This window comes from Bombina bombina, chromosome 1 (genome assembly GCF_027579735.1).
Source record: "Bombina bombina isolate aBomBom1 chromosome 1, aBomBom1.pri, whole genome shotgun sequence".
Taxonomy (NCBI): Eukaryota; Metazoa; Chordata; class Amphibia; order Anura; family Bombinatoridae; genus Bombina; species Bombina bombina.
In genome coordinates, this window is record NC_069499.1 from 493,419,414 (window position 1) to 493,447,109 (window position 27,696).

Here is a 27,696-nt window from a genome sequence, read left to right on the forward strand (position 1 = left end):
GATAGAGTATGCAAGATCGAGCGGACATGATTTGCTACAGCGAATCATGTCCGCTCAACTATTAATAAATCTACCCCATAGTCCTTAGTGCTTTTGACTTTTTTAAATTGATTTTTAAATATTTTTTTTATTTATTTAAATAAATTGCGATATTTACCAAATTCAACATCTAAAAAGTATATATTTGTTAATTTAAGAGCGAACTAGATATTTTTTTCGATAACCTTACACCTAGGGTTGCCACCTCGGCCATGTTTTCCTGGACGCTTATGAGTTACAGGGTGTGCAAGGCAGAACATGTATTGTGCTGTTCATCAGCACTATTCATGTGATGTCCAGAGGCACAATGCATGTTCCGTCCTGCTTACCCTGCAGCATGCGTAACTCATAAGTGTCTAGGAAAACATGGCCGAGGTGGCAACCCTACATACAGCTGGTTATTTATCATTACACATAGATATTTAAGATATTTTTATGTTAGAATGAAGCCCAGGCTTGCTTTATTGAGAGGCCCCTTGCCAAGGAGGAAAATACTTTGCATTGGTAAAAAGCTAATAATAAACCACCTTGGCGAAATTGGCAAAACCCTACTTATGCATCTCAGGCACCTAAACGCCACCTGAGCGCCTCTTCTCTGCTGCAGGCAAAATAGCTGCAAAAAGAGAGCCAGCCTCAGTCAGGAGCACGTGGATATATTCACATTTTTGCATTTCAATGCAAAGTTTCTGAAAGAGTGAATAAGTGATAGTTTACCTCTTTCCAGTTTGTGGTTTAGCTTAATCATAAAAATTTGTTGTGCTGCTTAAAAATTGGACAAACAGTTGTGTTAATGTAAAGTTTTAGTCTAAAGTTTTACATTTTGTAACGCTCAGTATGCAGGAAAATATTTATTGTTTTTTTTAATCTGATTAATCGAAAATATAATCGTCAGATTAATCGATTATGAAATAATCGTTGGTTGCAGCCCTAGTAAAATCACATAATTTACTTTTTGTTTGACTGGAGTATGTTCCAAGTCTATGCAAACAAAGCTGAATTGATTCTAAAATCTAAACCGAGTTCTAGGAGTCTGGTTGAAAACCCCAACTTCTGTATGTTTAAGGCATTCTTTGCTATGTTGAATGATTATTTTGATCTTTTCATACTTCCATGTATTTTGTATTAGAGTAAAATAGTGTGTAAGTACATGCCTGTGATGTAAAGCTGGGATAGAAAGCTGTGAAGTTTTGGGATTTGCAAGAGGTTTGCAAATATCCTTAGCTAATTTCATTTTATTTAGTTGATTATTTTTCTATTATTGCTAAAGCCTTAATACACGCACGCATGCGCGCGCATTGTGCATGACAATGCATACTAGAGTGGTCAGCCTATATGCCTTTTTTGTGGTCGAATATAAATATCTAGATCTGTCTATTTCTCATCCCAGTGTGGGGTAGAGGTTCATTAGCCCAATTCTCAAAAACTATCCCCTGTATGTTGCTGGCCTTTCTATAGGGGTGACTTTTTCAATAGCTATTTTAGCAAGCTTGCTGGAGGGTGGGTTTAATAGCGCTTTTATACCCAGACAATTCGTTAACGACCAGCAACCTATAGAGTACATCGCTGTCGTTAAGGGGCTATACAGTACTTCACATGGACAGAACTTGCTGAAAAGGGACGGAACCTGTATTTAACTTGCATTTGCTTCTAGTTTAGTACACATTACTTTTCAGTCCATTTAAATAAGTGTATTTTGAATTTTGAGCAAACGTCACCTGTATAAAGCTGGCAAGATAAATAATTAAAAGCTGCAGGTGTAAAATGCTTAGAGAATGCAATGAGAATTTTGAGAGAGATTCAGACACACCCATGGAACTCTCATATCCCTCCTCCTTTTTATAATTGACAGGCTTATTTCACATATAAAAATGAAGGACAGCACAATTTGTAAAAGATACAGACGTTCAAAACACAATCAAAATGTTTAAAATTACTATCCAGCTGAACAGTTTTGGGCAGTTATGGATTCTCTAATGAGCTTTTAAAGATTTTGATTTTAATTTTCATGCATGTTTATTTACCGTAAAATATAATAATTTGATGCCACTGTAAATGTACTACTTTGTTTGTAAGAATTACAGAAATGGCCCTTGTACTGGAAAAATGTCATGCTCTGACAAATAAGAACATGTAACTTTTGCATTTGTGACCCTGCAACCTGATTCTCAAATACTCAACAGCCTGGATAGAAATAATTAGCTTATTTTTGCTGAGCACTATATTGTAATGTAACTGTCTCAATATTTGAACTCTCCTTAATGAGATACATAGTTATGGCATCTTATAGAATCTTGCCAGACCAGAGGGCTTCACAGAATGAGAACTTATGTGTTTAACCCCCGCAAAGGGGTTAAAGGGACATGCCACCCACATTTTCTTTTATGATTTAGAAAGAGACTGCAATGTTAAACATATTTCTAATTTACTTATATTATCTAATTTGTTTGATTCTCTTGATATTCTTTGATGAAAAGCATATCTAGATATGCTCACTAGCTGATGATTGGTTGCTGCACATAGAAGCATCATGTGATTGGCTCACTATGTACATTGCTTTTTATTCAAATAAGGATATTTAAAAAAAAAATGAAGCAAAATAAATTATGGAAGTAAATTGTAATGTTTAAATTTCTGTTCTCTATCTGAATCATGAAAGAAAGATTTTGGGTTTAGTGGCCCTTTAAAGTTCCATTTTGAAACTCCAGAGAACTGCTGGTCCCAAGTGGAAGCTGCCACTAACCCAATCAGCAGTGGTAGTCTCATGACCTAGCTTTTGTCACTACCACTGCTGTTTTTCTGTGGTACTTAATCTGAGTTTAACCTTGCAGACTCGCTAGTACTAATATTGCATGCTCTAGCTAATTAGAGCGTGTCATTGTTCCAATATATAATGGTCCTTTAATAAAATCTGTAATTTATTAAATATTTGCTGGGTCATATAAATGTAACATTGATAAGAACTGTTTGCACATCATTTTCATTTGTAATATATTTGTTTTAATTTTGTTCCTGCAGTATATACAGCAAAATATAAGAGCAGACTGTTCAAACATTGACAAAATTCTGGAACCCCCTGAAGGCCAAGATGAAGGCGTATGGAAATATGAACATCTTCGGTAAATACTTACTGTTCAGGGTAACGACTGTTTGTGGCTGAACAATATTTTGAAAGGGACATTACACATTTTCTGGAGAGATACATTTGGGGTTTACTTATGCATGGTAAGAAAAAAACAACACTTTATCATACGTTTGTTTATTTTGATTACTTTAACTGTAAAGGGACAGTGTACTGTAAAATTGGTTTCCCCTTAAAGGGATAGTCTATTTAAAAATTCAACTTTCATGATTCAGATGGAGCATGCAATTTTAAGCAACTTTCTATTTTACTCCTATTATCAAATTTTCTTCATTTTCTTGCTATCTTTATTTGAAAAAGCAGAAATCTAAGCATAAGAACCAGGCCATTTTTGGTTTAGCACCTGGGTAGCGCTTGCTGATTGGTGTCTAAATGTAACCACCAATAAGCAAGCACTACCCAGGTGCTGAACAAAAAATGGTCCGGCTCCTAAGCTTACATTCAAATAAAGATAGCAAGAGAACAAAGAAAATGTGATAATAGGAGTACATTAGAAAGTTGCTTAAAATTGCATGCTCTAACCGAATCATGAAAGTTTTAATTTTGACTAGACTATCCGTTTAATGAGTTCCCAGGGACTTATGCTTGATGCAGAGTATAAAATATACAGGAAATAGCTTTTTTTTTTTTTTTTTTTTTTTATTTCTCTCTGCCCTCAGAGAGACTGAAGGACATTCTGCGGGATGCAGAGCTTTAAAGGGACAGTCTACTCCCAGAATTGTTATTGTTTAAAAAGATAGATAACTTTTATTAACTATCCCCTAGTTCTCCATAACCAACATTGTTATATTAATACAATTTTTACCACTGTATCTAAGCCTCTGCAGACTGCCCCCTTATCTCAGTTTTTTTGACAGACATGCATTTTTAGTCAATCAGTGCTGACTCGTAAATAAATCAACGGGAGTGAGCACAATTTTGTCTATATAGCCCACCTGAACTAGCGCTTTCTAGCTGTGAAAATTCACTGATGGGCTTAGAAATTAGCATATGAGCCTACCTAGGTTTAGCTTTCAACAAAGAATACCAAGAGAACAAAGCAATTGTGATGATAAAAGTAAATTAGAAAGTTGTTAAAAATTGCATGCCCTTTCTGAATCATGAAAGTTTAACACTGCAACATTGTATACAGTACTTACTTAAAGGGACAGTATATCATAAAGTTGTTTTCCCTTAATGTGTTTCCAATTACTTTTTTCACTAGCTGCAGAGTATAAAATGTGTGAGATTTGCTTTTTAAGGTTTATTTGTGTAAATGAATTAGCTGATTTTGTTTTTTGAAGCCACAACCTAATAAAATGGGTTGAGCTTGTAGGTATAATCAGATCTCATTACTTTATCACATTGTGTACATATACCTGCTTCTTTATCTTCTATATCTGTCCATAAACCAATCCCCAATACTTGGAGAGAACAATAGAAAATTAACATTTTATTACCTTATTTCTTATATAACCCACTGGGAGTGTAATTTCTTCTGCTGGCTGTGTTTACACAGTTTGACCTTGAGGCCAAAAACTTTCAGAATGGATGGGGATACCACAGGCTACATAAACTATTTCAAATGCCAATATAAGGGTAATGGAAATACTTGTAAACAAATTAATACACTTCAGCAGGTAAAGTGGATCATTGGGAACAAATTAAAGGGGAGAATTTTTTTTTTGTGAACTGTCCCTTTTAAAGTGAAAGTCAATCCTAGCATTTTACAAACGCTAGGATTTACTATTGAAACAAATAAAGGGCACTTTCAATGTTGGATTGTTTGTTTGCATTGTACAGCAATGAATTGCAGGAGAGTGGTAAAAAAAAATGGACAATTGTATTTTTCTATGAGCGCAAAGGGACATTCCAGCCAAAATTGTAATTCATATGGATGTATTTCAGTTTTAAATAGAAACCTTTTTGTAATATACCTAGAGACTGATTGCTCAGTGGCCAATAAGCATATACTCTCTTCCAGATGCAGCAAATAAAGAAAACACTTTGTCCCGTCCTAAGTATGCTGGGCTTTAAGGCTGTTAGGAAGGCATTTAACGTCCTACCTTAAATGGAATACTGTAGCCTCCTTCTTTTTGCGAATAAAAAATTAGGCGGGGGAGGGGCGTGCCTAGCAGCAAAGGAAGTCCCACATGATGCGATCCCTGCCTTGAAATGACGTGATTGGATTGTGTTATTTCATTTTCCAGCAAGTTCTTACATCGGAACTTTGTTCTGATCTAAGCACGTGCCACCCAGCATGAAGTGGTTAAATAAAGAAAAACCTTGAGGACCATGTCCTTGGGGCAGCATGCCATTGGCAAACTTTGGCAAAATATTTGTTTTTAGCCAGAAGAGAGTAGAAAGTATGGTATTTAGCGCTGCAGAATCTGTTGGCGCTCTACAAATACCTGTTAATAATAATAATAATAATATTTAAACAAAAATAATAGCTGTCCTTATGAAAATGCAAATTTAAAGGGCTTTTCATATGTCTGCTAATCCCGATTTTCCAGCCCCTTTCACTGGGTGCCCCAGCCTAACCTCATCAACACTGCTAAACTGGGAGCTTCTTAGGAAGTTTTGTAAAACGTTGCTGGATTTTTATATCGGTATCTATGCATATTCTTCTTCATAGTAGTGACTGTTACATGCAGTTATATGAAAATTGGCTTATACTGTCCCTTTAAAGCACTACATGTTCACTGTTTGTTCTGCCCCATTTTCATGTAATTTATCTCTGAAAATAGTAGCTTTTCTAAAAAGCACACTGCAGAAGTCTCAAAGCTAACCCTGCTACATATAATTCCCAAATTGACTTTAACAGATAACTGCTAAACAATTGATCTTATAATAACATAATGATTGGTGCCAGCCTTGTCAGCTCAAGTCCAGATTGGTCCTACAAATAGATCAAGTTCTGGGGAGAGTTTAGCTATGGGGAAAACAACTGCAGCAAATTAGATGTTTTAAGTTTGAATTTGGCTGATATGCTCTGTTGAAAGGCAAAATAAATGTCTTGGAAGTGTTTACTGTTCCTTTAATTGTACCTTTTAATATACACACAGCCCCCATAATTTTAAAGCCAGAACTTTTAACCTATTCTTAAACAAAGATGTCAGGAGTAAATATCGCCTTTATCCACTTATTATGCCAGTTCTCTAATTTGGAGAACAGCATATACTAATCTATATCTCAAAAAGTGTATGATTTGCACCCACTGGACTTGTATGTAGAATCAAAATGTATTATATGGTAACGTTACCGTATAATAAAGTTCAATTCTACATACAAGTCCAGTGAGTGCGGATCATATGCTTTTTGGTGAATAGCGACTGTTCCTAGACACCCTGGCAGTTGACTTCTGATGAGAGAGTGCAAATCTCTTCTATCGTATTAAATACAAATATATAACTATATAAGCTGTATTATATGTAAATGTTGCTTAAATGGGATGCTATTCTTGTTTACACTCGGTCCCATTTCCTCTCCAAATTGTAAATATTCTAAAATACAAACTACTCTAAAATACAAACCTTTTCTGACCCCAAGCATTTTTGATAAAGGTTTTTGCTCACAGTAAAATGTATTTAGTTTTGTGTGCTACTGTGAGAGTTCATTAAATAGGGAAATAAGTGGAGAGGGTGTTTAGGTATTTATAGGGGTAAAGTAGAGGATTTTAGTTTCCTAGAGGTAAAACGATAACATTCTTTGCTGGGGACTGGAATAGAAGTCCCCTGGCCTCCAGTTGAACACAACTCTTTTAGTAATATAGCCATAGCTGTTATAATTTCCATAGTTTTCTTTTGTAAATAATTGAATCATATCCAACATCATGCTGACGCAGATCTGATCCACTCCCTCAGAGATCAAAACTGTAGGTAGTGGCTCAGAAGGGAGCACACAGTTTGTTAATTTTCCATTAAAGGGACAGTCAAGTCCAAAAAAACTTTCATGTTTCAAATAGGGCTTGTAATTTTAAACTTTCCAATTTACTTTTATCACCAATTTTCCTTTGTATTCTTAGTGTAAAGCTAAACCTAGGAAGGCTCATATGATAATTTCTAAGCCCTTGAAGGCCGCCTCTTATCACATGCTTTTTAATTTGCTTTTCACAACAGGGGAGAGCTTAGTTCATGTAAGCCATATAGATAACATTGTGATCACGCCCGTGGATTGTGACAGACACTGCACTAATTGGCTAAAATGAAAGTCAATAGATAATAAATAAAATGTCATGTGATCAGGGGGCAGTTTTCAGAAGCTTAGATACAAGTTAATCACAGAGGTAAAAGTATATTAATATAACAGTGTTGGTTATGCAAAACTGGGAATGGGTAATAAAGGGATTATCTTTTAAAACAACAAAAAATTCTGGTGTTGACTGTCCCTTTAAAGTGATTGTAAATTTTAATTAAATAAAGGCCAGTATCAAATAATACTCTTAAAAACGGGCACTTTAATTTATTAAAGTTTGCAAAGATGCTTATTTTTTAAAATACTTACCTTTGAGTTATGGTAAACATAACACGGATCCTCCGCCCGCATCTGCTGCTTTCAGTAGCATATGGACGATGATCCGGCTTTCTCCAATCATTGCGTTGCCCCACGAGCTGGACACCAAAGGGGCACGCAGCAATTGGAGGAAGACAGATACGTCATCGATCTGATGAAGAAAGCAGAAGCTGCGGGCGGAGGATCCGTGTTATGTTTATCATAACGCAAAGGTAAGTATTTAAAAAAAAAAAATAAGCATCTTTGTAAACTTTAATGAATTAAAGTGCCCCTATTTTTAAGAGTATTATTTGATACTGGCCTTTAATTCATTAAACTTTACATTCGCTTTTTGCAATGACTTGGAATTAAAGTGAATGTAAAATTTTGATGCTAAAGTGCCCGGTTTCTAAAAATTCGATTAAAGACAGGGGCACTTTATTTCATCAAAATTTACATTTCACTCCTGTTGTGAAAAAAAACTTACCTTTTAAACTTGACAGCCGATCCAGCTTCCTTCACCCGTCGCAAAGCCTCTTCCTGGGTCTAAAATGAGGAATCCAGCTTCCTCCAATCACGGCGTTGAATCAGACACTGATTCCCCCGGGGGGGGGAGCCGTGATTGGAGGATGACCTATCCATCATTTCTGACATCAGAAATGGCTTGCGACAACCGGAGGAAGCTGGAGCTGCTGTCAAGTTTAAAAGGTGAGTATTTTTTCACAACAGGAGTGAAATGTAAATTTTGATGAATTAAAGTGGCCCTGTTTTTAATCAAATGTTTTAAAAACCGGGCACTTTAGCATCAAAATTTACATTCACTTTAAGTACAATGGTACAAAATTTGAATCATTTTGAAGTCTAGGGCACAACCATTGAATAGCCTCTTACAGGGACAGTCTACACCAAAATTGTTATTGTTTAAAAAGATAGACAACGCCTTTACTACCCATTCCCCAGCTTTGCACAGCCAACATTGTTATATGTTATATGTATATAATATACTTTATAATATTTAAACACCTAAAATTCTGCTTGTTTCTAAGTTACTACAGACAGCCTCTTATCACATATAGATAAAATGTGTGCCCACGCCCGGGAGTTATTGAAGAGTCAGCACATAATAATAATAATAATCAAAAGTCGTGTGATCAGGGGGCTGTCAGAAGAGGCTTAGATACAAGGTAATGGTAATAAGTATATTAATATAACCATGTTGGTTGTGCCAAACTGGGGAATGGGTAATAAAGGGATTATCTATCTTTTAAAACAATAAACATTCTGGTGTAGACTTTCCCTTTTAAGTACATTTTTGTATCTATTTTCCTGCTGACAATTACAGACAAAATAAAAATTCCTGCACATACCAAGCAGACACTGTGCTGTATGTAGGAGGGTGAAAGCTTTTCCTACCACAGAATGCACTCCAGATTTTCTGGGGGCAGAGAGGAAAACTACAAATGACAGGCAGGTAAAATAACTAATAAATGTGCATTGGCAAGTTGTTTCACTGCGCCACTTATGTCAAGAATTTCTCTACTGTTTTGTGATTTTATTTTGTTATGTTTATGTTACAGGCAGTTTTGTCTTGAACTTAATGGACTTGCTGTCAAACTTCAGGTAACTATATAATTTTTTTTATAATACTTGTTTGCATAGCAGTACACTTGGTATTAAAAGAATCTGTGTAAGATTTTCAGTTGACGATGATTTACCTCATTGACCAACTGCTTTAGTAACAGTTCTTGGTGTCAGGCTGCAGCCAGAAAAGGCTAATTATTAATTTATAAGAGGAATACAATTGGAAAAGCCTTTACAGCCTGTTTGAGTGCAGCTTTGGCAAGGCAGCTAATAAAGGAAAGCTCATGATTAATAGCTAGCCAAATAAGCTTTTGTTTCTTACGTTCTTTTTCATTTGAGCAGAATTAAGGGAATTTTCCCCACACTTTATGTAAATTTGAATTCTTTTAAAGGCAAAAATAAATTTAAGATGCTAGTAACAACTCTATTAGTCTCAAGAAATGACACCCGGGTTTCAGCTTTCTGTTGGAGCCTCTGTGCCAGCTGTCACAATACCCGTATGAATACCTTTTTTGTTATATGATACAAAACTTACTACAGACACAAGGCAGCCTTTAAAGGGATAGGAAAGTCAAAATTAAACTTGCATGATTAAGATAAAGCATGTAATTTTCAGACACTTAAAGGATTACTTTCTGTTATAATTTTTAAGCTAAACAACTAGCATATTAAAGTTAATAAACATTAATTAAAACCTACTGACCTATATTTTCTCCAAAACGAAGTTTCATAACGTTCTAAAAGTTATATCTTTTATTCGCCGATGATGTCACGTTATCCTGCCCACTATTTTCAGCACTGCATGTTCAAAATACTTAAACCAATGAAATTGTGTTTAAAGCACCATTTTGAAACCTAGGTATTGTAAACGGATTGGTACAGAGCAAAGGATACCCACTGAGTGGGTTTGGAAAACAATTAAATTTGCAGACAAGATTTCTGATATACGGTAGAGATATGTTAATGAAATGCTATTGAAAAAAAGCGTATTTGGGGTAGTTAGTTAGTAACAGGCATAGAAAATATTTACTTACAGTGGCCCTTTAAATGTATCCTACACTAGTGAGAACGAAGTTGCTAATTGGTGCCTGCACACATTTGTCTCTTGTGATTGGCTAATTGGATGTATCAGCTAGCTGCCAGGAGTGCAATGCTGTTCTTTCAGCAATGGATAACAAGATAATGAAGCAAATTTGATTATAGAAGTAATTCGGAACGTTGTTTAAAATGGTATGTTCTGTCCAAATCATGAAATACAATTTTGGGTTTTCCTTTAACTCAATTTATTTTTGATCTTCTTAAAGGAACATGAAAACTAAATATGTTTTTGTCATGATTCAGATAGAGCACACAATTTTAAACAACTTTCAAATTTAATTTGCTTCATGCTTTTTGTATCCTTTGTTGAAGGAGCAACATTGCACTATTGGGAGCTAACAGAGCAAATGACAAAAGGGATATATGGGCAGCCACCAATCGGCAGCTAACTCCCAGTAGTGCATTGTTGCTGCTGAGCCTACCTAGGTATGCTTTTCAATAAAATCTATCAACAAAATGAAGCAAATTAGATAACAGAAGCAAATAGTTATTTAAAATTGTATGATCTATCTGAATAATGAATACAAAATATTGTTTATTGTCCCTTTAAGCCCTGTTACATAGATACTAGTGCTTTAAATGGCAGAAGATTGAGCAAATTATACCCATAGCTCCCTACCACAATAAAGCCCAACTGTGAGCGCCTCACCTACAACCCTTAAGCCCTATCAGCAGTTAACCCCTTAAAACTTGGAGCCCAACCACAACTTGTATTCTTCCTCGCTAACCTACCCCAGTCCCACATGACCTCCAGCCCCATGAAACCCCCATGCAAGTCCCTCCTGAAATCCTAAATACACCATAGTTCTGATTACTAATGCTCCACAACCACATGATTAAATAAAAAATAGTTTGCCCTCTTTTAAATGGTTAATGACTTAAGTTTTTTAGATGATGGGAGTACACGTTTTTAGTGTATTTAGTTTGTCTGAATAACGAGAGTTCTAGGATATAAGGATAAGTCTTTTTTTTTTCAGACTTATTACAGCAGAGAGAATAATCTCAAGTGTTTTCCAGAATGTTTTTTATAGGACAGAGGGGGAATAGGCACAATTTATATTTAAAAGATTAACGTTCTTGCTATTTTTGAAGCATCACTGCTTTACAATGGGAAATATTGCTACACTTTGTCAAGTGCAATTTTAGTTTCTCCAGTGTGTTTTTTTTTTTTTTTTTTAATAGATGGTAACTAAAAGTATGATTTTTATGTTGCAGACTGAGTGCCACCCAGACACTTGTACTCAGATGACGGCTACTGAACAATGGATATTTCTTTGTGCAGCTCACAAAACTCCAAAAGAGGTAAAATGCCTCCTGTAAATATAAAGTGGTTTATTAAATGTTAGACAATTACAGCCCTAGTAGCCTATACATTTAAATTTAAGTATGGCAAGACAGCTTCTAAGAGTGAAATGTGTACATCTAGCAGCATTTCCTTGACTTTGGTCAAAGTTATACAGTTGCAAGAAAAAGTATGTGAACCCTTTTGGAATGATATGGATTTCTGCACAAATTGGTCATAAAATGTGATCTGATCATCATCTAAGTCACAACAATAGACAATCACAGTCTGCTTAAACTAATAACACACAAAGAATGAAATGTTGCCATGTTTTTATTGAACACACCATGTAAACATTCACAGTGCAGGTGGAAAAAGTATGTGAACCCCTAGACTATTGACATCTCCAAGAGCTAATTGGAGTGAGAGGTCGGCCAACTGGAGTCCAATCAATGAGATGAGATTGGAGGTGTTGGTTACAGCTGCCCTGCCCTATAAAAAACACACACCAGTTCTGTTTTTTTTTTTTTCACAAGAAGCATTGCCTGATGATTGCCTCGCACAAAAGAGCTCTCAGAAGACCTACGATTAAGAATTGTTGACTTGCATAAAGCTGGAAAGGGTTATAAAAGTATCTCCAAAAGCCTTGCTGTTCATCAGTCCATGGTAAGACATTGTCTATAAATGGAGAAAGTTCAGCACTGCTGCTACTCTCCCTAGAAGTGGCCGTCCTGTATAGATGACTGCAAGACTGCTCAATGAGGTGAAGAAGAATCCTAGCGTGTCAGCTAAAGACTTACAAAAGTCACTGGCAAATGCTAACATCCTTGTTAGCGAATCTACAATACGTAAAAAACTAAACAAGAATGGATTTCATGGGAGGATACCACAGAGGAAGCCACTGCTGGCCAAACAAAACATTGCTGCACGTTTACAGTTTGCACAAGAGCACCTGGATGTTCCACAGCAGTCCTGGCAAAATATTCTGTGGACAGATGAAACCAAAGTTGAGTTGTTTGGAAGAAACACACAACACTGTGTGGCGAAAAAGAGGCACAGCACACCAACATCAAAACCTTATCCCAACTGTGAAGTATGGTGGTGGGGGCATCATGGTTTGGGGCTGCTTTGCTGCGTCAGTGCCTGGACAGATTGCTATCATCGAAGTAAAAATGAATTCCCAAGTTTATCAAGACATTTTGCAGGAGAACTTAAGGCCATCTGTCTACCAGCTGAAGCTCAACAGAAGATGGGTGTTGCAACAGGACAATGACCCAAAGCATAGAAGTAAATCAACAACAGAATGGCTTAAACAGAAGAAAATACGCCTTCTGAAGTGGCCCTGTCAGAGTCCTGACCTCAACCCGATTGAGATGCTGTGGCATGACTTCAAGAAAGCGATTCACACTAGACATCCCAAGAATATTGCTGAACTGAAACAGTTCTTTAAAGAGGAATGGTCAAGAATTACTCCTGACCGTTGTGCACGTCTGATCTGCAACTACAGGAAACGTTTGGTTGAAGTTATTGCTGCCAAAGGAGGTTTAACCAGTTATTAAATCCAAGGGTTCACATACTTTTTCCACCTGCACTGTGAATGTTTACATGGTGTGTTCAATAAAAACATGGCAACATTTCATTCTTTGTGTGTTATTAGTTTAAGCAGACTGTGATTGTCTATTGTTGTGACTTAGATGATGATCAGATCACATTTTATGACCAATTTGTGCAGAAATCCATATCATTCCAAAGGGTTCACATACTTTTTCTTGCAACTGTAATTCTAATAAAATGATAGCCCATTAGAGAATGTGTTTAATGTATTGTAATGATCTATTGATATGCGTTACTGAAGTGCACACTTTCCTGCGCAAAAGTGCACTTCATAATCCACTGTTGCATGCATTTTAAAAACTGTTAAACAACCATAACCTGTTCTTGAAGAGACAAATACCAATCAAAAAATAAATATATATATATATAATATTTATTTTTTTATATAGAAATAAACATAGCCATGGTGCCACAACCATTGCCTCTGAATTGCTGCCTAGGAGGAAATTCATTATTGATCACACTAATGATTATTGACAAATTCTGGGCTCCATGATGCCTGACAAATATCCTTCTGGCCCATGTATTTGGTGTGGGTGGTCACATTTTACACTTTTACTGCTCCCCCTTAAAGGGACAGTCAACACCAGAATTTTTGTTGTTTAAAAAGAAAGATAATCCCTTTATTACCCATTCCCCAGTTTTGCACAACCAACACAGTTATATTAATATACTTTTTACCTCTGTAATTATCTTGTACCTAAGCTTCTGCTGACTGACCCTTATTTCAGTTCTTTTGACAGACATGCAGTTTAGCCAATCAGTGCCCAGTCCTAGGTCACTTTACGTGCATGAGCTCAATGTTATCTATATGAAACATGTGATCTAATGCCCTCTAGTGGTCAAAATGTATTCAGATTAGAGGCAGTCTTCAAGGTCTAAGAAATTAGCATATGAACCTCCTAGTTTTAGCTTTCAACTAAGAATACCAAGAGAACAAAGCAAAATTGGTGATAAAAGTAAATTGGGAAGTTTAAAATTGCATGCCCTATTTAAATCATGAAAGTTTTTTTTGGACTTGACTGTCCCTTTAAGGTAGCCAGAGCCAGGCTCATTCCTTGCTTTCTTCTATCGTTTCTATTTCTTTAACTGCTTGACCCTGCCTCTGAACCTTTAAAGGTTTGTGTCGGTCAATGGGTTAAATCAATTTTGCACATGTTCCTGACAGAGTTGCTTTTATTTCTGGCAGTCAGGGGTGATATTAATGCTAGTGGAAACCAAGTTAGAAATGACAGTTTTTTGTGCATATTATTGTATTCATTGGCTTTAACCACTGAAAATGATATAGCACTTGCCATACAATTTTTAGAGAGAATCTTGTAATTAATAAAATACATTATAACTTTAGAAAAAGCTTGGGCCTCACACTTATTATACAAGAATGATGGACTCAGCCACTCAGTGGTGGGAAATATTTTTAAAATAAGAAAAATGTACAATGAATTGTTAGGCATGTTTATGAAAACAACAATTTACATTACTACAAATAGATCTCTAAATTGCAGTAAGAAAATAGAAGCAAATTGTTATTACAAAGTACTTAATTGAGACTGCACAATATTTGTGTAGTTTATAGCTTGAATTTCTAAATCCATCACAATATATCAACACAGAATATATAACTGATTTAAGTGAATTTCTAAATCCATCACAATATATCAACACAGAATATATAACTGATTTAAGTGAATTGCTAAAATAATTGTCCAGTTTTCCTTTTTTCTTTGAAAACTGACATTCATATTTTCATCCCATATTGAATGAACTGTGTTATTACCACCTATGTTCTAGTGGCTTATAAAAGTCAAATTGTTATAGGTGTAAGAGCTACTATTGTAGATCATTGGCAATTTATTATTTCACAGTTGTGGCTGTAAATACTGCATTTAATTGATTCCGAGGACTGTTGCTGCTAAATGTATATTATCAGGACAAAGACAGTACATATAACTTACAAGGCTACTTTATTTACACTAGCCCTAGAGATGTTGTTTTTTTTTTTTTTCTCTCAGTTGTAGTACCTCTGCATATCGAAGTACCAATTATATATAGGCACTTAGCAATTTTGTATTAATATTGGCGCTAAAATTATAAGAGAGATTTAGTAAAGTGATTTTCCCTATTTAAGAAACGTAAAAACACAATTTCCTGGTTTACAAGACCAGACTACTCCACAGAATTTATTTGTAACCCCATAAAAATATAATTGTCTGTAAACCTTAAAGGGACAGTCAACTCTTTTTTTTTAAAAAGATAGAATAATCCCTTTTTATTACCCATTCCCCAGTTTTGCACAGAAAACATGGTTATATTAATACAATTTTACCTCTGTGATTACCTTGTGTATAAGCCTCTTCTGACAGCCCCCTGATCACATGACTTTTTATTTATTATATATTGTCTTGCATTTAAGCCAGTTAGTGCTGTGTTGTGCACAACCCACGGGCATGAGCACACTGTTATCTATATGGCTCACATGAACTAGTACTCCCCTGTTGTGAAAAGCTACTAAAAAAGCATGTGATTAGTAGCTGTCTTTAGCGGCTTAGAAACAAGCAGACATTTAGAGGTTAAAATGTTATAAAGTATATTAATATACATATGTTGGAATTGCAAAGCTGGGGAATGGGTAGTAAAGGTGTTATCTATCTTTTTAAACGATAACAATTTTTGTGTTGACCATCCCTTTTAAGCAAAATAAAATTTAGAAAATGTCTTCATCAATAGAAATACCTAGGAATCGGCTCTAAAAATAACCTTTACTGAAGATTCGTTCATATCTATTGTTCTGTTTTTATTCTAGTGCCCTGCTATAGACTATACAAGGCACACGCTTGATGGAGCTGCATGTCTTCTGAATAGCAATAAATATTTTCCTAGCAGGTAAGTGTGATTATATTGTGCCAATGTTTCAGCTTTTGCTTCTAAATACATTTCTTTTTAATGACACAATGAGTCCACGGATCATCTAATTACTATTGGGAATATCACTCCTGCCCAGCAGGAGGCGGCAAAGAGCACCACAGCAAAGTTGTTAAATATCATCTCCCTTCCCTCCCTCCCCAGTCATTCTCTTTGCCTACGTTAGAGCAACGAAGTGCTAATGTTAGGTGTTAGAAAAGATTCTTCAATCAAGAGTTTATTATTTTTAAAGTAGTATAAGATTGTGCTGGTTTGTCCTGGGGTGTAGCCGTAGTCCATATCAGTCTCTTCAGTAGAGCAGTGGTGGCTTTAGAGCAATGGGAACTTGTTGGGTCATAATTCTCACTGCGCCTCCCATACTGATGCTGCCCTATCTCTGAAAAACTGAGGGATATTACTCAGTCCTTTCTCTTGTTTCACAGGTCCATGTGAGGGAAAGGACCTCTCAAACCTGGAAGCTGCCTTGCTGTCGGGCAGTATATGAGGTAAGTGCTGACTTTCTGGGGTTAATGGAAGAAAAAACTCAGAAAAGGTTGGGCACTTTATTTCATAGGATGGGGCATATAAGGAAGCCTTCATTGAAATTGGGCAATTTATATTTATGTGACAGCTTAGACGCAGGCACTGGGGCAAGGAAAATGTTTTGTGGTGGTTCACATCTCCCGGCGGTTTCATAACAAATATGCCAACCGGGAGATGACTGTATTAGCGATGCCCACGATGGGCGGTACTAGAGGAGGCAGCAATTGCGTTGCGCACCTTTTCTCCTTCACTTCCTGATAATCGTAGGGAAGTTGTACAGCTGCATTTCCTATTATGCATTCTTTAATTTAATATGCGTATTTAGGGCCGGCGACCGACTAATGCAGCTGCTGCTGAGTTGCGGATCTGAAAAATAGCGTGGGAACGACTTCTGCTCAGAGGGAGTTGTTTATAACGGTCAGGTAGGCACCTCAGCAAAGTACTGCTGAGGTGTAGAGGTGATCTGCAGTGTTATTTAAACGTTTCTGTCCTCTATACACTTAAAAAAATAAAAGGAAAAAAGTTACCGTTTTAAAATTTAAAGTGACCGTAACGTTTTTGTAAGTTTTTAATTTTATTCAATTTTTTTAACTTTTTATTGATAAATTGATTCATTGTGAGACAGAATGGACCAAGAGGCCATGCAAAGTGTCACTTGTTCTTTGTGTTTTGATGCCAATGTGGAACCACCAATCCCTTTCTGTTCCTCATGTATTGAGAGGACTTTAAACCATAGGGATAGACTTTTTTCTGAGCCAACATTTTCCAAAGAGGATGCTGTTCAGAAATCTAATGACAATGTTCAATATATGACGCAGCTTTCTCCTCAGGTGTCCCAAATTTTACCGCCCTCACATGCAGTGCCCTGCGCTTCCTCTCTAACTCCTTCTGGAGTTACTTTACAAGACATCCCTTCTCTCATGTCTTCTGCAGTTTCTGATGCGTTGTCTGCTTTTCTAATGTTGCAGGGAAAGCGTAAAAGAAAAACAGACATTCAGTAAGCAAGGTTTCTTAAGCAGTTGTTGCTATTTCAAATGCACACTCCCAGAAGCCTGAAGAGGAGGATACCTTAGTAGCATGTTGTATCTTTCAGATTTAAACTAGAACACCTCAGTCTGTTACTCAAGGAGGTTTTAGCTACATTGGACGACTGCGACACCACGGTCACAGTTCATCCTAAAAAAATCTAGTAAGCTAAACAAATATTTTGATGTACCTTCCTTGGTGGAGGTTTTTCCTGTACCAGATCGAGCTACTGAGATCATTGCTAAGGAATGGGAGAGACAGAGTATCCCTTTTTCTCATTCTCCTATATTTAAAAAGATGTTTCCCATAGCGGATAAGGAGTCTTGGCAAACAGTACCCAAGGTGGAAGGGGCAATTTCCACTCTGGCCAAGAGAACTACTATACCCATAGAGGATAGTTGTATGTACACCACGGTTTACAATGGCAACCTGCAGTGTGTATTGCTACCGTCACTAGCGCTGCAGCATATTGGTTTGATGCGTTGTCTGATGCAGGACAGACACTCCTCTTGATGAGATTCAGGATAGGATAAAAGCTCTTAAGTTAGCTAATTCCTTGATTACTGATGCTTCCCTACAGGTTATCAAACTAGGAGCAAAAATATCAGCTTTTGCTGTTCTAGTCCGCAGAACCTTATGGTTAAAACCTTGGTCTGCGGATGTGTCCTCTAAATCTAAACTTTTGGTGATTCTTTACAAGGGAAAGACCTTGTTTGGACCAGGTTTAACGAAAATAATCTCTGATATTACGGGAGGAAAGGGTAATCTTCTCCCTCAGGATAAGAGAAACAAGCAAAAGGGATGTCAGAGTAATTTTCGTTCCTTTCAAAATTTCAAGGGAAATTCTGCCGCTTCTTCTTCAAAGCAAGATCAGTCTAAACCTTCCTGGAGACCCAATCAGTCTTGGATTAAGGGAAAACAATCAAAAAAGCCTGCTATTAAATCAAAGACAGCATGAAGGGCCTGCCCCCTATCCAGGACCGGATCTTGTAAGGGGCAGGCTTTCCTTCTTCGCTCAGGCTTGGGTTCGAGATGTTCAGGATCCCTGGGCAGTAGATATAGTGTCCCAGGGATACAAACTAGAGTTCAAGAGTTTTCCTCCCAGAGGCAGGTTTCTGCTTTCAAGATTATCTGTAGACCAGACAAAAAGAGAGGCATTCTTACACTGTATAAGAGACCTCTTCGACCTGGGAGTGATAGTTCCTGTTCTGATGCAGGAACAGGGTCTGGGATTTTATTCCAATCTGTTCGTGGTTCCCAAAAAAGAGGGAACCTTCAGGCCAATTTTCGATCTCAAGAGTCTAAACAAATTTCTCAGAGCGTCGTCCTTCAAGATGGAAACTATTCGTTCCATTCTCCCTTTGGTCCAAGAGGGTCAATTTAAGACTGGATTTAAAGGATGTGTACCTGCATGTTCCCATTCACGTGGATCATCACAAGTTTCTAAGGTTTGCCTTTCTAGACAAACCCTTCCAATTTGTGGCTCTTCCTTTCGATCTTGCCACAGCTCCCAGAATTTTCTCAAGGGTTCTGGGATCCCTACTAGCGGTGCTCCAATTACAAAGCATTGCAGTGGCGCCTTATCTGGACGACATCCTGGTCCAGGCGCCATCTTTTCAACAAGCAAGGTCCCATATGGAAATTTTATCTTTCCTGCGATCTCGCGGATGGAAGATACATTTGGAAAAGAGCTCCTTAGTTCCAAATACAAGGGTGACCTTCTTGGGAACCATAATAGATTCCCTATCAATGAAGATTTTTCCGACAGAAGTCAGGAAATCAAAGATTTTTTTTTCTTGCCTAGCATTTCAGTCCGCTCCTCGACCATCTATGACTCAGTGCATGGAGGTAATCAGGCTGATGGTGGCAGCAATGTACATGATCCCGTTTGCTCAATGGAACGGAGATTATGTGGATTTGTCTCCACGAATACTACTGGAACAGGAGACAAGGGATTCTCTTCGATGGTGGTTGTCTCAGGATCATCTCTCCCAGGGAACCTGCTTGCGCAGACCCTCCTTGGGTGATTGTGACAACAGATGCCAGCCTTCTAGGATGGGGAGCAGTCTGGGTTACCTAAAGGCTCAGGGAGTTTGGACTCAGTCAGAGTCTGTTCTGCCTATAAACATTCTGGAGCTGAGAGTGATCTTCAATGCTCTTCTAGCCTGTCCCCAGTTAGCCTCAGCCCAGTTTATCAGGTTCCAGTCGGACAACATAATTTCAGTGGCTTACATCAATCATCAGGAAGGAACGCGGAGTTCCTTAGCAATGACAGAGGTAGCCAAAATAATTTGGTGGACGGAAACCCACTCTTGCTGTCTGTCGGCGATCCACATCCCAGGGGTGGACAACTGGGAGGCGGACTTCCTGAGTAGGCAAACTTTTCACCCGGGGTAGTGGGAACTCCATCCGGGAGTGTTTTCTACCTGATTCTCAAATGGGGTCAGCCGGAATTGGATCTCATGGCATCTCGACAGAATGCCAAGCTTCCGAGGTACAGATCGAGGTCCAGGAACCCTCAGGCTGTACTGATAGACGCCCTGGCGGTACCTTGGACCTTCAGTCTAGCATACCTATTTCCTCCGTTCGCTCTTCTTCCTCGGGTCATTGCTTGAATCAAGCAGGAGAGAGCATTGGTGATCCTTATTGCATCGGCTTGGCCTAGCAGGATTTGGTATGCAGACCTGGTAGACATGTCGTCTCTTCCACCTTGGAGACTTTCGTTGAGGAAGGACCTTCTACTTAAAGGTCCCTTCCTTCATCCAAATCTAGTTTCTCTGAAGCTGACTGCTTGGAGATTGAACGCTTAATTTATCCAAGCAGGGCTTTTCTGAATCGGTCGTAGAGACCATGATTCAGGCTCGTAAACCTGTGACTAGAAAGATTTACCACAAGATATGGCGTAAATATCTCTATTTGTGTGAATCCAAGGGCTACTCTTTGAGTAGAGTTAGAATTCCTAGAATTTTGCCATTTCTCCAAGAAGGTTTGGAGAGAGGCTTATCGGCAAGTTCCCTAAAGGGTCAAATATCTGCCTTGTCTATTTTGTTACATAAGCGTCTGGCGGACGTACCAGACGTGCAATATTTTTGTCAGGTCTTGGTCAGGATGAGGCCTGTGTTCAAGCCAGTTACTCCTCCATGGAGTCTTAACTTGGTTCTTAAGGTTCTCCAAAGGGCTCCGTTTGAGCCTATGCATTCCTTAGATATTAAGTTATCTTGGAAAGTTTTGTTTCTTGTTGCTATTTCTTCTGCTCATAGAGTGTCAGAGCTCTCAGCATTGCAGTATGAGTCTCCTTACCTTATTCTTCATTTGGATAAGGTAGTTTTACGTACTAAATTAGGATTTCTTCCTAAAGTTGTTTCTGACCGGAACATTAATCAGGAGATTGTTGTTCCTTCCTTGTGTCCTAATCCTTCCTCTCAGAAGGAATGGCTTCTGCACAATTTATGTTGAAATGTTTTTATTGAACAGTATTTATTGTACTTTAATAGTCGTACATTGGAATAATACTCATCATAAGAAGAAAGACCTAACAGAAACAAGAGGGGAATTTTTTTTTTTTTTTAAAAATGCAAAAATTTGAGTTAGTAGTTATTTATATTATAACAGTTCAACTGAGAATGCATATATTTTAGTTCCCTGGAAGTTGAGGATATGGAGCGTTGGTAATGAGCAAGAAGTCATTTGTCTATGTAGAAGTATGAGTGGTGTTAGGCCCCCCTTTTAGTACCCAATAAAACCATATTCTGTCTACTGCTTCTTTATTATTTAGGATCCAGGATGCAGATTCATACATAGAGTGCGTTACCTTAATTTTGTTAAAAAGCTAGGGATACCGTTTCTTCTGCACAATTTAGACGTTTTACGTGCTTTAAAATTTTACCTACAGGTGACTAAGGATTTTCGTCAGTCTTCTGCCTTGTTTGTGGTTTTCTCTGGAAAACATAAGGGTTCGAAAGCCACGGCTACTTCTCTTTTTTTTTTTTTGCTGAAGAGTGTCATACGTTTTGCCTATGAAACTGCTGGACAGCAATCTACCAGAGAGAGTTACGGCTCATTCCACAAGGGCTATTGCCTCCTCATGGGCATCCAAAAATGAAGCTTCTGTGGAACAGATTTGCAAGGCTGCAACTTGGTCCTCTCTTCACACTTTTTTAAAGTTCTATAAATTTGACACTTTTGCCTCGGCTGAGGCCGCTTTTGGGAGAAAGGTTCTTCAAGCAGTGGTGCCTTCTGTTTAGGTTCCCTGTCTTGTCCCTCCCGTATCGTATGTGTACTCTAGCTTGGGTATTGATTCCCAATAGTAATTAGATGATCTGTGTACTCATCGTGTCATTAAAAATAAAATAAAATTTGTTTACCTGATGATAAATTTATTTATTTTTTGACACGGAGTCCACGGCCCGCCCTGTTTTATCGACAGGTTGTTGGTTTGTTCTAAACTTCAGACACCTCTGCACCTTGTTACTTCCTTTCTCTCATATACTTCGGTCGAATGACTGGGTTGGGAGGCAAGGGAGGTGATATTTAACAGCTTTGCTGTGGTGTTCTTTGCTGCCTCCTGCTGGGCAGGAGTGATATTCCCAATAGTAATTAGATGATCTGTGGACTCATCGTGTCAAAAAAGAAATAAATTTATCAGGTAAGCATAAATGTTCTTTTTTTAGTCTTTTGCACTCTGCATGGGTTCATTTCAATGCTTTGCTGTAATGTACTCACACATGTCATACCTTGTTTTCTTTTCACAGGCCATGCACTTTGAAATTTTTAGAATACAGAATTTTCCAAATATGGGGAAAAAATTACTGTTAAATGCAAAAAGTATACAGTAATCACCAAGCTTGAAAGCTATCATTTAATAAATGATTCAAATATATGTCATGGTTCAGTTTGCATCAATTCACCTTCCCAATGGAAAAAAATAGGGTTATATACCTATATTATACAAAAACAATTATTAAATGAAAATTGTAAGACAATGATTTCTCCTGTTAAGTGTAGTCAGTCCACGGGTCATCCATTACTTATGGGATTATATCTCCTCCCTAACAGGAAGTGCAAGAGGATCACGCAAGCAGAGCTGCTATATAGCTCCTCCCCTCTACGTCATACCCAGTCATTCTCTTGCACCTAACTAATAGATAGGACGTGTGAGAGGACTGTGGTTATTAAAATTAGTTTTATATCTTCAATCAAAAGTTTGTTATTTTAAACAGCACCGGAGTGTGTTGTTTTTTCTCGGGCAGCATTTGAAGAAGAATCTACCTGAGTTTATGTATGATCTTAGCGGTCGTAACTAAGATCTATTTGCTGTTCTCGGCCATTCTGAGGAGAGAGGTAACTTCAGATCAGGGGACAGCGGGCAGGGTTCACCTGCAAGGAGGTATGTTGCAGTATATTATTTTCTAAGGAATGGAATTGACTGAGAAAATACTGCTAATACCCATATAATGTAAGTGCAGCCTTAAATGCAGTAATAGCGACTGGTATCAGGCTGATATGTATGTATGTTACACTGAGGTATTTCTGGGGAATGGAACTTCACTAAGAAAATACTGTGTACATTTAACTTATACTTGAGCCCCCTCTGCAGTGTAAGCGACTAGCAGCAGGCTTATTAGTATAATTTCATAATTTTATTTTAAAACGTTTTTACTGGCATGTTAATCGTTTTTATCTGAGGTACTTGGTGATAAAAATTTTTGGGCATTATTTTTCCACATGGCTGTCGTTATTTATGAATACTTTCAGTTTGCTGAGCTTCCCCACTGCTATAATATGAGTGGGAGGGGCCTATTTTGGCGCTTTCTTGCGCAGTAAGAATTCACTCACAGTCTTCCTATTCCTTCCTCCATGATCCAGGACGTCTCTACAGAGCCCAGGGGTCTCCAAAACTAGTTTTGAGGGAGGTAATCACTCACAGCAGACCTGTGAGACTGTGCTTTTTGACTGTGATAAAACGTTTTTTATATCTGTTATCCGTTTTTGGGTATTAAGGGGTTAATCATCCATTTGCTGGTGGGTGCAATCCTTTGCTAACTTATTGCATTTATTGTAAAAATTTGGTTGCTATAACAAATTTGGTTCATTGTAATTCTACTGTGACAGTTTATTAGTGTTTCTTAAAGGCACAGTAACATTTTTTTTTATTTTGCTTGAAAATTTATTTCAAAAGTTTTTTTCCAAGCTTGCTAGTTTCATTGCTAGTCTGTTAAACATGTCTGACACAGAGGAAACTCTTTGTGCAATATGTTTAAAGGCCAATGTGGAGCCCAATAGAAATTTGTGTACTAATTGCATTGATGCTACTTTAAATAAAAGTGTACATGTAAAGAAAATTTCACCAGACAACGAGGGGGAAGTTATGCCGACTAACTCTCCTCACGTGTCAGTACCTGCGTCTCCCGCTCGGGAGGTGCGTGATATTGTGGCGCCAAGTACATCAGGGCGGCCCATACAAATCACTTTGCAAGACATGGCTAATGTTATGACTGAAGTATTATCTAAATTGCCAGAAATTAGGGGTAAACGCGACCACTCTGGGGTGAGAACAGAGTGCGCTGATAATATAAGAGCCATGTCTGATACTGCGTCACAATATGCAGAACATGAGGACGGAGAGCTTCATTCTGTGGGTGACGGATCTGATCCAAGTAAACTGGACTCAAACATTTCAAATTTTAAATTTAAGCTTGAAAACCTCCGTGTATTGCTAGGGGAGGTATTAGCGGCTCTGAATGATTGTAACACGGTTGCAATTCCAGAGAAAATGTGTAGGCTGGATAGATACTATGCGGTACCGGTGTGTACTGATGTTTTTCCTATACCTAAGAGGCTTACAGAAATTATTAACAAGGAGTGGGGTAGACCCGGTGTGCCTTTTTCACCCCCTCCTATCTTTAGAAAAATGTTTCCAATAGACGCCACCACACGGGACTTATGGCAGACGGTCCCTAAGGTGGAGGGAGCAGTTTCTACTCTGGCTAAGCGTACCACTATCCCGGTGGAGGATAGCTGTGCTTTTTCAGATCCAATGGATAAAAAGTTAGAGGGTTACCTTAAGAAAATGTTTGTTCAACAAGGTTTTATATTACAACCCCTTGCATGCATTGCGCCTGTCACTGCTGCGGCGGCATTCTGGTTTGAGTCTCTGGAAGAGAACATTAACTCAGTTACATTGGATGAAATTACAGACAAGCTTAGAGTACTTAAGCTAGCCAATTCATTTATTTCTGATGCCGTAGTACACTTAATTAAGCTTACGGCTAAGAATTCAGGATTCGCCATTCAAGCGCGAAGAGCACTGTGGCTTAAATCTTGGTCAGCCGATGTAACCTCTAAATCTAAATTGCTTAACATACCTTTCAAAGGGCAGACATTATTCGGGCCCGGTTTGAAAGAAATTATCGCTGACATTACTGGGGGTAAGGGTCATGCCCTGCCTCAAGACAGAGCCAAACCAAGGGCTAGACAGTCTAATTTTCGTGCCTTTCGTAACTTCAAGGCAGGAACAGCATCAACTTCCTCAGCCCCAAAGCAGGAAGGAACTGTTGCTCGCTACAGACAGGGCTGGAAACCTAACCAGTCCTGGAACAAGGGCAAGCAGGCCAGAAAACCTGCTGCTGCCCCTAAGACAGCATGAAGTGAGGGCCCCCGATCCGGAAACGGATCTAGTGGGGGGCAGACTTTCTCTCTTCGCCCAGGCTTGGGCAAGAGATGTCCAGGATCCCTGGGCTTTAGAGATCATATCTCAGGGATATCTTCTGGACTTCAAAGCTTCTCCTCCAAAAGGGAGATTTCATCTTTCAAGGCTGTCAACAAACCAGCTAAAGAGAAAAGCGTTTCTACGCTGTGTACAAGACCTTTTACTAATGGGAGTGATCCATCCAGTTCCGCGGTTGGAACACGGACAAGGGTTTTACTCAAATCTGTTTGTGGTTCCCAAGAAAGAGGGAACCTTCAGACCAATTTTGGACTTAAAGATCCTAAACAAATTCCTAAGAGTTCCATCGTTCAAAATGGAGACTATTCGGACAATCTTGCCTATGATCCAAAGGGGTCAATACATGACCACAGTGGATTTAAAGGATGCCTACCTCCACATACCGATTCACAAGGATCATTATCGGTACCTAAGGTTTGCCTTCCTAGACAGGCATTACCAGTTTGTAGCTCTTCCCTTCGGGTTAGCCACGGCTCCAAGAATCTTTACAAAGGTTCTGGGCTCTCTTCTGGCGGTACTAAGACCGCGAGGAATTTCGGTAGCTCCGTACCTAGACGACATTCTGATACAAGCGTCAAGTTTCCAGACTGCCAAGTCTCATACAGAGTTGGTTCTGGCATTTCTAAGGTCGCATGGGTGGAAGGTGAACGTAGAAAAGAGTTCTCTAAGGCCACTCACAAGAGTTCCTTTCTTGGGGACTCTTATAGATTCTGTAGAAATGAAAATTTACCTGACAGAAGACAGGTTAACAAAACTTCTAAATACTTGCCGTGTCCTTCATTCCATTCAACACCCGTCAGTGGCTCAATGCATGGAGGTAATCGGCTTAATGGTAGCGGCAATGGACATAGTACCTTTTGCACGCCTGCATCTCAGACCACTACAATTGTGCATGCTAAGTCAGTGGAATGGGGATTACTCAGATTTGTCCCCTATGCTGAATCTGGATCAAGAGACCAGAGATTCTCTTCTATGATGGCTTTCTCGGCCACATCTGTCCAGGGGAATGCCCTTCAGCAGGCCAGACTGGACAATTGTAACAACAGACGCCAGCCTACTAGGTTGGGGCGCTGTCTGGAATTCCCTGAAGGCTCAGGGATCATGGACTCAGGAGGAGAGTCTCCTTCCAATAAACATTCTGGAATTGAGAGCAGTTCTCAATGCTCTTCTGGCTTGGCCTCAGCTAGCAACTCTGAGGTTCATCAGGTTCCAGTCGGACAACATCACGACTGTGGCTTACATCAACCATCAGGGAGGGACAAGGAGTTCCCTAGCGATGATGGAAGTCTCAAAGATAATTTGCTGGGCAGTCTCTCACTCTTGCCACCTGTCAGCGATCCACATCCCAGGCGTGGAGAACTGGGAGGCGGATTTCCTAAGTCGCCAGACTTTTCATCCGGGGGAATGGGAACTTCACCCGGAGGTATTTGCACAACTGCTTCGGCGTTGGGGCAAACCAGATCTGGATCTCATGGCGTCTCGCCAGAACGCCAAGCTTCCTTGTTACGGATCAAGATCCAGGGACCCGGAAGCGTTTCTGATAGATGCTCTGACAGCACCTTGGGTCTTCAACATGGCTTATGTGTTTCCACCCTTCCCAATACTTCCTCGTCTGATTGCCAGGATCAAGCAGGAGAGAGCATTGGTGATTCTAATAGCGCCTGCGTGGCCACGCAGGACCTGGTATGCAGATCTAGTGGACATGTCGTCCTGTCCACCATGGTCTCTGCCTCTGAGACAGGACCTTCTGGTTCAGGGTCCTTTCAAACATCCAAATCTAATTTCTCTGAGGCTGACTGCATGGAGATTGAACGCCTGATTCTATCAAAGCGTGGATTCTCGGAGTCAGTGATTGATACCTTAATACAGGCTAGGAAACCTGTTACCAGGAAAATTTACCATAAAATATGGCGTAAATACTTACATTGGTGCGAATCCAAGAGTTACTCATGGAGTAAGGTTAGGATTCCTAGGATATTGTCCTTTCTACAAGAAGGCTTAGAAAAGGGTTTATCTGCTAGTTTGTTAAAGGGACAGATCTCATCTCTGTCCATTCTTTTGCACAAGCGTTTGTCTGAAGTTCCAGACGTTCAGGCTTTTTGTCAGGCTTTGGCCAGGATTAAGCCTGTGTTTAAAACGGTTGCTCCACCATGGAGCTTAAACTTAGTTCTTAATGTTTTACAGGGTGTTCCGTTTGAACCCCTTCATTCCATTGATATCAAGCTGTTATCTTGGAAAGTTCTATTCCTAATGGCTATTTCCTCGGCTCGAAGA

General features: G+C 38.7%; 1 protein-coding gene across 2 annotated transcripts in view; it reads left to right on the forward strand.

Annotated features, from left to right (window-relative positions):
• LOC128645527 (MOB-like protein phocein) overlaps positions 1 to 27,696 on the forward strand; it is a 223,774-nt gene that overhangs the window by 134,124 nt on the left and 61,954 nt on the right. For both annotated transcript variants that reach the window (XM_053698564.1, XM_053698562.1), the window contains 4 exons: positions 3,055 to 3,155; positions 9,229 to 9,271; positions 11,546 to 11,632; positions 16,030 to 16,109. In XM_053698564.1, coding sequence (XP_053554539.1) covers positions 3,055 to 3,155; positions 9,229 to 9,271; positions 11,546 to 11,632; positions 16,030 to 16,109 — 311 coding nt within the window. The remainder of the gene's footprint in view (positions 1 to 3,054; positions 3,156 to 9,228; positions 9,272 to 11,545; positions 11,633 to 16,029; positions 16,110 to 27,696) is intronic.